At 56.2% G+C, this 11,711-nt stretch overlaps 1 protein-coding gene across 1 annotated transcript in view; it reads right to left on the bottom strand.

Annotated features, from left to right (window-relative positions):
- Window positions 1-4,035: 4,035 nt before the first annotated feature.
- LOC144945373 (mediator of RNA polymerase II transcription subunit 13-like) overlaps window positions 4,036-11,711 on the bottom strand; it is an 80,648-nt gene continuing 72,972 nt past the window's right edge. Inside the window, 12 exon segments of the mRNA XM_078873862.1 lie at window positions 4,036-4,308; window positions 4,782-4,882; window positions 5,081-5,254; window positions 5,781-5,912; window positions 5,914-5,954; window positions 6,639-6,815; window positions 7,340-7,498; window positions 7,620-7,762; window positions 8,645-8,868; window positions 9,146-9,337; window positions 10,510-10,768; window positions 11,174-11,271. Of these exon segments, the coding sequence (XP_078729988.1) occupies window positions 4,176-4,308; window positions 4,782-4,882; window positions 5,081-5,254; window positions 5,781-5,912; window positions 5,914-5,954; window positions 6,639-6,815; window positions 7,340-7,498; window positions 7,620-7,762; window positions 8,645-8,868; window positions 9,146-9,337; window positions 10,510-10,768; window positions 11,174-11,271 (1,833 nt within the window). The 3' untranslated portion in view covers window positions 4,036-4,175.

Here is an 11,711-nt window from a genome sequence, read left to right as displayed (position 1 = left end):
GCCTGCTGCTGTATATTTGGAGTTTGCGTGTCTCTCTCCTTGTGGTCGCTTGGGAGATCATCTCTGCCTGGTGCCTTTCCTGGTCTCAGACTCTGGATAGCCTTCAGTACTTCAACAGATGTCATCTCAGCCAGCCACTCACAGGGGGTGACTTCCTCCAATATTTGAGGCACGGCAGCCTCAGCAGGGTCATCCCCACGGGGCACACACACAAGACACACACAGGGGCAAGCACACTCCACCGACAACGATCCCCCACCGAGCCTTCAGACTGTTGGAGAACAGCGCGCCTATGAAGGCCGGCACGGCACCAAGCCCGACCACAATTGACCACGAGACCCATCCAGTGGCGACGTTTACACACCGAACCAGGTACTCATTTGAGGCCGAGTCGACCTAGACAAGCCCAGGACCCATGCAGATAATCGTCACTGGTGTCGGCCGTGAGCGGGAATCGAACTCGGTTCGCTGGGTTGGTCGTGCAGGGAGCACACGCGCGCATTCAATTCCACTCACATACACGTGCGCATGGGCACACACACCAACTCCTAGCACGAGGCAGACTCATCACATAGTTACGCGGCGCAGTTTGCAAGTGCGAGTTCGTATTTTAAGTCAATGTAATTAAATCCTTTATATTAAGTTCACTTGCTTGCTTGCGTGCTTGCTTGCTTACGACCGTGCAAATCTTTCGGTCGTTTTTTAACCCACTTCCCATGATCCAATCGAGCTGACATTTTGCACACAGACTCGTTGTGCGTGACAATTTATCTTCGTGAAATTTTTTTTCCAAAATTTTACTGTTTAGGGAAAAAAAAATTAATTACCAATTGCTTAATGGTGGCAGACAATCATCTGACCCATAGGTGGCAGCCATCTCAAGCCAGAGAACGAGGACTCTAGCCGCCCCGCATATAAAGGATTTATAGTGAAAAACTTTGTTTTTACGGGTAAATTTTTTTACATTGAAAATGTCACGGACGCTAGTTCGTAAGTTCGTGCGTTCGTAAATCGAGGACTGCTTACATCGGATTGTCAAAAGCTTGTTAACAAAAAACTTTGGCGTTATTAATATTAGAGCGACGATCACTGGCAGGGAGCCGCACTCAGTTACAGATGAAAACGTGGTTTATTGTCATATAAAAGCCCACAGTGTAATGCTTAAGAGGGGGGGGGGAGGGAGGGAAGGGAAATCATTAAGAACAGCATAAATTATACAGCGTTTTCGTTAAAAAGTCTGAAATGTACACTCATCATGCAAATGCTTAGTCTAGGCTGGCTTGGCATGGGAGTCGGAATGGCAGGGGGCTGTCCTTGACAGTGGGGGGGGGGGGTGGTAAGAGACTGGGGGGGGGGGGGGGCGGGGAAGAGTCGGCAGTGGCGGTGGCACACCCCAGGGGGATGATCGCTGCCTCAGAGCGGGGGGGGGCCGCGGTTCTTCGCCAAACCTCCGCACCCAGTCGCTGGGTCACCGACACCCCCCCCCGCCACCCCCCCCCCCCCCCAACGTGGCCAACCGCCCCCCACCCCAATCTTACTGCGGACGCCTTCACACCCCCCAAACCCCCCGCTGCTGCTGCCCCCCCCTCCCCCCCAAAAAAGGGGAGATCCCCCCGCCCCACGCCCCCCCTTTTCTAGCTCTTCACGGCGTACTGCCTTGAAGCTCGCTCGCTCTCTGGCTCAAGATTCGTAGTCATTTAGAGAATATAAGCTTCTTTTTTTTTACCTTTTTCAATAGGTTAAGAACACACATTTTTTTCTATAAATATTCCGACCAAAAAAAAAACTTTTTTGTTTTTTTTTTAACTTAAAACGTTTAAATAATAAATGTCTTCCCTCCCCTCCCCCCCCTCTCTCTCTCTCGATTTCATTTTGCTTCAAAGGAAAAGTAAGAGACGTCAAAAGGGGGGGGGGCGCAAGTTGATTAAAAATGAGAGGAGGAACGAGGAGCAGGAGGATCCGCGGGGGTCTCTGAGCAGAGCCATCGTGGGCCAGACGCCCACCACCACCCCCACCCCCCAATCGAGGGCTACAAAAAAGGATGAAAATTGTTACAGAGTCGTATGAAAAAACACTAAAAGTTTTAAACATTGTATACAATTTTACATTTTTTAAAACTTTTCTTTAATATATTTGAGAAAAAAGCATATGTCAAATTTGTATCTTTTTTTTAAAATCTGCTTACGAAAATAGTCCAGTAAATTAAAAGTTTTTTGTATATTTTTCTTCTCCTATTTTTTAATTTCACTTGAGTTTTTTTAATAATTACCCACACCCCCCCCCCCATTCCCACCCCCCTTCCATATCCCATCTCCCCACCCAAGCACATACCCCCCCACCCCCCAAACATCCCCCAAAGCCATCACTCTTTCACAATCCATTATCACCCCACAAAAAAAAACACATCATCATCATCATTGTCCCGTTAAGTCATCTGATCTGTATACACTGTACAGTACTAATTACAAAGATGGCCGCCTTCATCCGGTGGGCCGCGCGACAATACTGAGCGGTGTGAGCGAGTGTGGGTGTGCGTGTGGGTGTGCATGTGAGTGTGCGTGTGGGTGTGCGTGTGGGTGTGCGTGTGGGTGTGCATGTGAGTGTGCGTGTGGGTGTGCGTGTGGGTGTGCATGTGAGTGTGCGTGTGGGTGTGCGTGTGGGTGTGCGTGTGGGTGTGCATGTGAGTGTGTGTGGGGGTGCTCATGGCAAGGACCACTGCCACTTCCGTCTTCCAAGAGGGGGCCGTGGGGTAAAGATTGGGGGGGTCCCCCATCGCCATCACTCCCTCGTGCACCCAACCCCATCATCTTCCCCCCTCTCCTCTTTCTCTCCTTGTCATTTTGCTTCAATCTCGCCCCCCCCCCCCTCCACTTAAAAGCTCAGCTCGCACAGCAATCAAAAACTTTACGGGCAAAGAAATCAATAATAAATCATTATTATTTTTCATGAAAAGCCGCCTAATTTTCTTTTAAGTTTGAAGAAGTCTTAAAAAATAAGAGGCCTATAACGTGCCGACGCTTTTGTACAAACCCGCAGGAGAGACCGGTTCCAATGTACTCCTCGCTCATCGGGAGAAACTCCACTCATTCGCCGATTTAAAAGTAACCCTTTAAAGGAATTCATTTATTTTAATGCCAACGAAACAGACCATTTAAACGTAGGTCCACTTAAGAAGCGGACCTCGAAACCCAAAAGGCAGTTTTGTTTGTTAGCGTCGCGTAATAGAGAGCCATTGAACAGCGCTTTGTACAAAACGTAAGCGAGGAAGAGGGGGTGTGTGGAATTGGACAAAATCGCAATCGCGGTTTTGTCCAATTTTTCCACCGGATCGTCACCGTGGACACCAACGACCGGAGAATCGCTAAACGATCGTCATCATAATTTTTCTAGCTTTAGCGTCACGCAAACGGACAACGGTGAGCTGAGTGAAGAGTAAAAAGAGGGAGACGAGCTGAAGAATTTGCATTCTCGTTTGTCATCATTTTTAGTTTTTGTTTCCCACCCCACGAGGGCGACTGGGCGAGGGAGTGAACGGCCAAGGGAACAACAGACGGTTTTTGTTTGTTTGTTTAACACTTGTGTAGGTAAAGCAGTCTTGGCACATCGCTGGGGTCCTCAACGGCTGGCTGTTTTGATTGGCTTGCGAGGGGGACAAAGATCTTGCGGGCGGGCGGTCGGGAGAGAGGATGACGCAAAAAATTCCAGCATCTCTTTCTTCCCGTTGCACTGATGCTCACAAACCAACACCACCCCACCGCCCACACCCCCACTCCCGCCATCATGTCCGATCGGAAATCGGGGGGGGGGGGGGGGGGGACACATCGTACTTCATCAACGCCCCCCACTTCCACCGATTTTTCTCATCATCGCGGTCATCATCGTCAACGCGGTCCTCATCATCATCACCACCCATCTTCTTCATCTTCACCCGACATCATCCACGCGCGCACAATTCTGTCGGCAGAGGTCCCCGTTTGTTTCTTTTGTGTCCCTCTCCTCCTCTCGTCGCCGGCCGGCGTCGGGCTCACGTCCGGCGTCGGGCGGGCGCCAAGCAGCGGAGGAGCGGTGGGCAGAGCGACGCGAACGCCCCTGCCACCCACTCCCACCCCACACCCACTCCTCCCGGGGGTCTCGTGGAGTTCCATGGGGCGGGCGGGCGAGCGGAGGGGGTGCTGCTACAGCAGCGTGCGGAAGGTGTTGTAGAGCTGTGTGAGCACCACGAGGTGCACAGGCAGGCAGGAGCGGCGGTCCTGGGTGGCCGGATCGCACGACAACCACGACAGCGCGTTGTAGTGCTCCAGCACAAACCTGCACGCGCGCAAAACCAGCGGCGGGTGGAGGGAGGGGGGGGCACACGCGTGCACACGCACGCCAACAAGTGTCACAAGATGATGCCAACTGGGTCGGGGCGACCGTCGTTAAGTGGTGGTCGTCAACAGATGCCAATAGGTCGGGAGAAATTATCAGGTGTGCGCGTCGAAGTTCTTTCACGCCGTACATAGCCAACCGTGTTAATCGGAGGTGCGGGAGAAGGACAACGCACAAAAAGCAGTTCTAAAGAAATGAGTTTGTCGACCTAGATAATGAGGCTTTAAAAGTGCATAGCTCCAGTGGCTTCCTAATATCGGAAGGAAGAGCGTTCCAGACGGCCGCAGAAGCCCTTTTGTTCGGCGACCGAGCCAAAAGCCGAGATCCCAGACCACCACCGGCTGAGCTTACCCCCAAACCCTCGACCACCCCACGGCCCCCAGCCCCCCCCCCCCCCCCACCGCCTTCCTCACCTCAGCACGTCGGAGGTGCGGCTCGAGTCCAGGGGGTGCGACAGCTTCGACAGCAGGAGCTCGTCCGACTGCACGGAGGTCACGTGCAGATGCAGCGACGCCTGCGGGTGAACGGAGGGAGGTGGGGGGGGGGGAGAGACAACAAAATGTGAGTGGCATTGTGGGGGGAGTGAGGAGGAGGGGGGGGTAAACAGTGAGGTGGGGGGAGACGGAGAGAGGGGGAGGGGGACGGAGAGAGGAGGGGGGGAGGAGAGAGGGGGGGGGAGGGAGACGGAGAGAGGGGAGGGGGGGGTAGCTACCTTGAGGAAGAGGGGGCAGTGCTGCTGGGCCTGGGGGCAGGAAGCCCAGAAGGACTGGGGCAGCGGGGCGGCGGGCGCCGTCGACACGTAGTAGCCCAGCGCCAGCGGCTGCTGCAGGAGGTTCGTCACCTCCTCGTGGGACTCGGCCGACAGCAGCCGCTCGCCGCCCTGGTGCTGCGGTCGCCGGCACAGGATGGGGGGGGGGGGGGGGGCACGCGCGGCGCGTTCGTCATCACGGCGAGGCGTTAGCCGCCTCCTCCCTCGCCCGGTGCGCGAGGAGGTCGCAGGTTCGATTCCAGACCCTGGCGATGACTGCTGTTGTACACGGTGGTCCGGATGTCATGTGACCCCCCCCACCCCCATTTTTTACTCTCTTAAACGGATATATTTATATAAATCACATTTACAATAACAAAGAAACGGTATAACCAAGAATTATTTAAACGGCAGGGGCATGCAAGGGATGCGGAATGAGTGACCGCGATAGAGGGGTGCGTCGGGGGGGGGGCGGGGGGGGTTAGGGAAGGGCAGGAGAGGCGAGGGAAAAAATGGAGGGTCGGAAGAGGAAGAGAATGGGCGACGGGGAAGAGGCGACGCTTTCAAGAGAGGAACGGAGCGAGGTGAACGACGGGAACCGGACGAGAAAGAACGGGGGGCGGCCGAGGAGCCGGCGAGGACGTAGCGGCGTGGCGGGCGTCACCTTGCCGGCCCCCTGGCCGTGCTGGTAGGGGGCGTCCCCGTGGGGGCCCGAGGGAGACCCCGACGGGGAGCCGGGCGAGGCGGTGGGAGAAGGGTGCAGGTTGATGAGCTGCGACAGCTCGGGGTCCACGCTGCTCAGGTCGGAAGATGTCTTCCTCCAAGATGTCCATCACTTCTACGGAGCGGTGGGGGAGACACGGACGCGACCGTCAACGCGGATAAGCACAACGGCGGAAAGCTCCGTCGCTCCTGCACTTTTGCTCCACCGCCCCCCCCCCTCCTCTGCTCCACCGTTCATACATTGTAAGCTCTATTAAACAGTTCTGTCTTGCATTTGCGAATGAACTGGTTAAATGTCTGCGCCGGCTTTCACAGGTGCTACTCGTGAACAGCTAGGGCTCCGGTGGCTTCCTAACATCGGAGGGAAGAGCGTTCCAGACGGCCACTGAAGCGCATCCGAAAGCGTGCGACGCGGTGACCACCGTCTTTGACGGCCAGCCACAAGTCGGCGCTGTGACCGCGAGGATGACTTGAGTTCACCCGATGATGGTTTACGCTCCTCGATGACATCGGCAAGATAAACATTCCCGCACCTCCGACTAGCACGGGTGGCTACGCACGGTGCGAAAGAAGTTCAACACACGTACACACTACATCACTAAACACGACACTATTATACACTACTATATCACTATACTACATTGACAAGTCATTCCTTTAGAACTGTTTTTAGCGATAAGTTTGTTGGCCCTCCCCCGCACCTCCGATTAGCACGGCTGGCTCCGTACAGTTTGCGGTCGTGAGCACCTGTGAAAAAGGGCTCCAAAACCACGGGGGGAGGTGGGGGGGGGGCACAAACCATTGTTGGAGTTGAAGTCGAGGTGCTCGGGGTTGAAGTTGGGCGTGGGCACCATGGCGGCCGAGGTGGGGAAGACGAGGATGTGAGTGCACGACGCGTCCTGCGGGGTGCTCAGCTGCGACGTCTGCAGGTTGAGCGTCGTGCTGCGGCCAAACACCGAGCCCGTCGACACCGAGTCTGCGAGGTGGGTCGGGCGGTGGTGGTGTGGTCGGGGGGGGGTGGGGACGCAGGGTCGTTAGCGCCGCCGGGCGACACGTCGAGCGCGCGACAAACACGGGCGCGAGAGCCAAGCGAAAACAAGCGCCAAGGCTGCACAATCGGAACACGCAGGAGGCGCCGGGCGAAGGTGAAAGCCCCTGCAGCAAGTGGCTGGTTCATGCCGCCATCTGGCAGAAGGGTATATCCACTAAGGGGGGGGGGGGCCCTCTCAAGCTGTGGCCCTGACAAGGGTGGCCTCCTCCCAAGCCGTGGCCCACGGGCCGCTGGGGGTCCCGCAAAAGGCTATGGGGTGAGGGGGGGATGAAGCGGGTCCGTGTGAACGGTTGCTTGTTACGAGTTTTGTTTTGCGAAACGTTGGCGCACGGGGGATCGTATATCGCAACGAAAGTGATAACGCAGGAACTCAGAGTGGGGAGCGGGCACGCGAGAGTGAGACGGGCACACGAGAGAGACAGGCGAGAGAGAGAGATGGCCGCTCTTACCGGGCATGATGAAGAAGGATCCCTGCGGCTCGATGGCCACGAGGCACGCGGACAGGATGGAGGGCGAGTCGGCCGCGGAGATGCCGCACATGCGGCACGTCTCCTTCAGCTTGCGCGAGCTCGACTGCAGCGCGCGCCGTCCCAGCAGGATGTGCCAGTCTGCCCCAACAACAAGAAGAAGCCACGCGGTTAGAGGAGCGATCGCGGGGGTGAAGGGCTACGAAGCCGCCCCTCCGGTGAGTGCGAGCGAAGGGTGAAGGCACACGGCTTGCCGACTCACCCTTGAGCTCGCCGTGGCCCACGCGGCCCAGCCGCCCGATGACCACCCGCCAGGGGATGGAGGTGAGCTGCATCACGCCCAGGCACCACTCCCACAGCTTGTTGAGGCCGAAGCGGCGGCACGCGACCTTGCCTCTCCGCGAGCTGTCGCGGGCAAACGAGGCGGTGGGGGAGGGGGGGGGGATGTCAGTCCGACGGGCGAGTGCACAGCGGCAGTGTATGTTCTTTCCCCATCGGTCTGTTAAAGATTATGTGGGAGGGATCTTTGTCTTTGCGAAGGCTGCGCTGCATGCACGTGGAACTTCTTTCGCGAGCCGTACGTAGCCGTGAACGCGGAAGGCTACGTGGCGATGGCAAAGTCATCGTGGTCCTGCGTGTGACGGCTTTGGGGGGGGGGGGGGGGTTGAACCCTCAAAAAGGTTGGAGAGGATAGATTTTAAAATAAATATAAATACAAACGCAATCCGCGCTCGTAACATGGAACACCATTTCATATTAGCTTTATATACATCTATCATTTGTTTCATATAGACTACGAGGAGGCTAGGTCAGGGGTCAGGCAGCCTGCGGCTCCGGAACAGCATCCGGCTCTACGGGCTGCCCCCTTGCGGCCAGTCATTCTTAAAAAAAAAAAATCTTCAATCTTCAACGTAATTTAATTGATTAAATATAGCAGGGAATGGGGTCACTGTGGAGTGTCTTGGTAATAGCAAAATGTCCAACAGTCAAAGTTTACCACCTACCAAATACCTGCTGCTGTGTTTGCGTACAAGTAGCTCGTTCTGCGTGTGACGCGCCTCTCAAACTATTTTGGTCAAAGACAAAAACTGAACGGCTCTTCTTCTTAGAAATATTGCCAACCCCCGGGGCTCGAGAGAGCGTGAGCGAGGGTGAGCGTGCGTGAGCGTGCGTGAGCGAGGGTGAGCGAGGGTGAGCGAGGGTGAGCGAGGGTGAGCGAGGGTGAGCGTGCGTGAGCGTGCGTGAGCGTGCGTGAGCGTGCGTGAGCGTGCGTGAGCGTGCGCGCACCGGTTGGGCACGTGGATGTTGATGATGGCGGTCTCGAGCAGCTCTCCGTGCAGGTCGGTGCAGGCCGCCAGCAGCCAGCGCTGGTCGTGGGACAGACAGTAGCCCACGAAGAGCACGTTGTGCTTCTGGCCCGCCTCGCCAAACGTCTCGCCCAGCTCCGTCTGCTTGTCCTTGACGGGCGCGAGGATGAACGGCGGCGAGTAGATCTGGAGGCGCTCCGGACGCTGCGCGTGACACAAAGGGGGCAACAATTCGTGAAATGACAAAAAGCCTGGCGGAGAATCGAGCTCGCGCAAAACAAAGACGAAGATCCCCCCCTCCTCGGATAGCCTGAACAGACTGTTGGGGCAAGTGCTGATAAGCGGGCGCCTCCGAAGGCCGGCACGGCACACAAGAGGCGGTAGCTCTAACCCCCCATCACCACCTGCAGGGAACCACCCACCCCCACCACCACTCACCCCTCCCCACCTCCCCACCGCGGGGGGCCGCGCCACCCCTCACCTCGAGCTCGCGTAACGTGGACACCATGGCGGCGGCGGGCCCGAAGCCCGTGAGCGTGCGGATGCTGACGGGGTGCGGCAGCGGGCGGCGGCACTGCGCGTACACGCTGAACGCCAGCGACTTGAGGTGCTGCACATGCAGCGGGTGCTCCTCCAGGCGCACCGGCTGCAGCAGGTAGCGGCTCGGCACCACCTGCGGGGAGACGGCGGTAAGAGGCGAGGAGGTCCTTCCCGGCGTGCGGCGCGACGATTCCCGTGCGCACCCGTCGGCACGCCATCGCTCTGCCAAGCTCCGCGCGACGTTTGACCGCGGGGGAATTGCTGAAGTCGCAACGGTGAACTCGTAACAATGCACCGTCGCTGCCACCGCCGCCGCCACGCCACGGGGCGCTCACTCGCTCTCGAGCGGAGGAAAGGACGACTCGAAGGAACCACAGACGAGAGGCGGCAAGGCAGCGGTCCACACGGCGAGAGCTCGTTACGTTTTCTTTCCAAGTGGTCGTGTCGATTTTTCTCCAGGTCCTCTCCGATTATTCCACCCCCCTCCACATTTTTTAAATAAACGTCACGCGTTTAGATTATTTGGCTGATCAATTTCCACGTGATGATGAGCCACTTCGGCGAGCTAACATTTGTGACAGCCAGGTCCGTTTCTGAAGAACTAAAAAGCTCAGCGGGCTTTACCTGGTAAAATACAAAAAAGTTTAGTTTAATTTACTTGATAGGGCGTGGGTCGACTCAACGTTGAACTTTATGCCAAACAAGGCGAGGATTGCCAGTCCACATCACAGTCAACGCAGTCTGAATAACCCTCCCAACCATAGGTGCTGCGTATTTTCTCAGATGGACATGATCAATTGTAACTTCTAGGACTACATTAACCCCCCTCTGGTCGTCACAGCTGACACACTCAGTGACGGCATCACCTTTACCCCTCTGTCAGCACAAAACAGGAGGACTTCTTCACAATTCTGGCCATCGCCTGCTGATGCTGGTTGTTGTAATCACCGGCGAAACGTCGGACTCGAAATGTAACTGTTGTAGTGAGTTTACTCTCCAACACACCGCCGTGCTGCTGAAATAGCAACTAATTGGCACATTTTGTTTACGCGACATACTTTGCTAATTGGCCGTGTCGGGTTCAACAATGCGTTAATATTTACACGATCCAACACTAAAAAGAATCTTTATTATGGTGGCGTTTAAAAAAAAATTTGCAGACGACTGCAAAACCTCTCCCCACCACCGCCCCCCCCCCCCAGAAGATGATCGTCCACACGTCCTGTGAAAGAGGGCCCACTGCCCCAAACGTCACCCATCATTCCTTGTTATTCAGGCGTCCCGTCGCCCCCAACCGTGCCTCACCTGCACACACATGGCGTCGCGCATGTGCTTGGGCAGGTGCTTCACCATGCCCAGGTAGCAGCGCAGGAGGCCGAGCGTCCACATGGACGCGCTGAGCGCGGGGTCGTCCGGCCCCCCGCCGCCCGCCCCCGCATCGTCGCCCTCGTCGCTGGTGAACGGGTCGACGATGTAGACCACGACGGCCGGCGGCACCGGCACCTCCAGCGAGCCGCCCTCCGTGGGCACGCCGATCCGCTCGCGCTCGCGTTCCGTGCCGGTGCTGCGCAACCGCAAAGCCCGACAAAACATTTCAACTCGGCGATTCCATTTGCTTCATTTGTCCTTCCACCGACCCCGCATCTCCCGATTAGCACTGTTGGTGACGTAGGGTGCGATAGAAGCTCAACATATATACATAGCACGGTTGCGGTTGGCTACGTACGGTGCGAAAGTTCGACATACACAAATACAAAACTAAACAACGATACAGCCACCAAACTTATTTAAGCCGCCAAAACTTATTTAAGTTCGGCGGCTGTATCGTTGATTAGTGTGTATGTTGAACTTCTTTCGCACCGTACGTAGCCAACCGCGCTAATCCGAGGTGCGAACACGAAGCTTCACGTGAAATTGCTTTCAAGCCGAGTTGTTAAGTGGACAGCAGCTCCATGGAGCAGTGGTTTACCTGTCGGGGACGTCCATCGGTTGTGACGTGGCCGAGCTACCGTCCACCTCCACGCCGCCTCCGGACTGGCTCTGACCTTGATGACTTCCCATCATGCCCTGCAGCAATTGAAAGGGGAGGTAAAACGGCCACAATGAAATTAGCCACCATTGCTTGAGAGCAACGAGTAACAGTAAAAACAACGCCACAGTGAGCGAGCACTCGCTGCGCAGGAGCAGGCGAAATGCAAACCTCTCAACGTCTTGGCTTAAGTACGCCAACGTCGCTAGGAGATGTTAACTACCTCGCCCGGTTTAGCAAGAGGGTCGTCGTGGGGGTTTGATCCAGACCCTGATGCCTGCTGCCGTATATTTGGAGTTTGCGTGTCTCTCTCTCTCTCCCCGTGGTCGCGTGGATTTTTCTCCGGATTTTTTCCTCCACGTTTAGAATCAATGTGTTTTTCTGGGCCTACCACCTTGAAACGTTATTGAAAAAAGAGCCATATAGGAGCTCAGTTGGGCCTTACCTGGGAAAAAAGTCCTTACCTGCAACATTTTTA

This window comes from Lampetra fluviatilis, chromosome 37 (assembly GCF_964198595.1).
Source record: "Lampetra fluviatilis chromosome 37, kcLamFluv1.1, whole genome shotgun sequence".
Taxonomy (NCBI): domain Eukaryota; kingdom Metazoa; phylum Chordata; class Hyperoartia; order Petromyzontiformes; family Petromyzontidae; genus Lampetra; species Lampetra fluviatilis.
The sequence above is the reverse complement of the archived record's forward strand: the minus strand, read 5'-3'. Positions and strand labels throughout refer to the sequence as shown.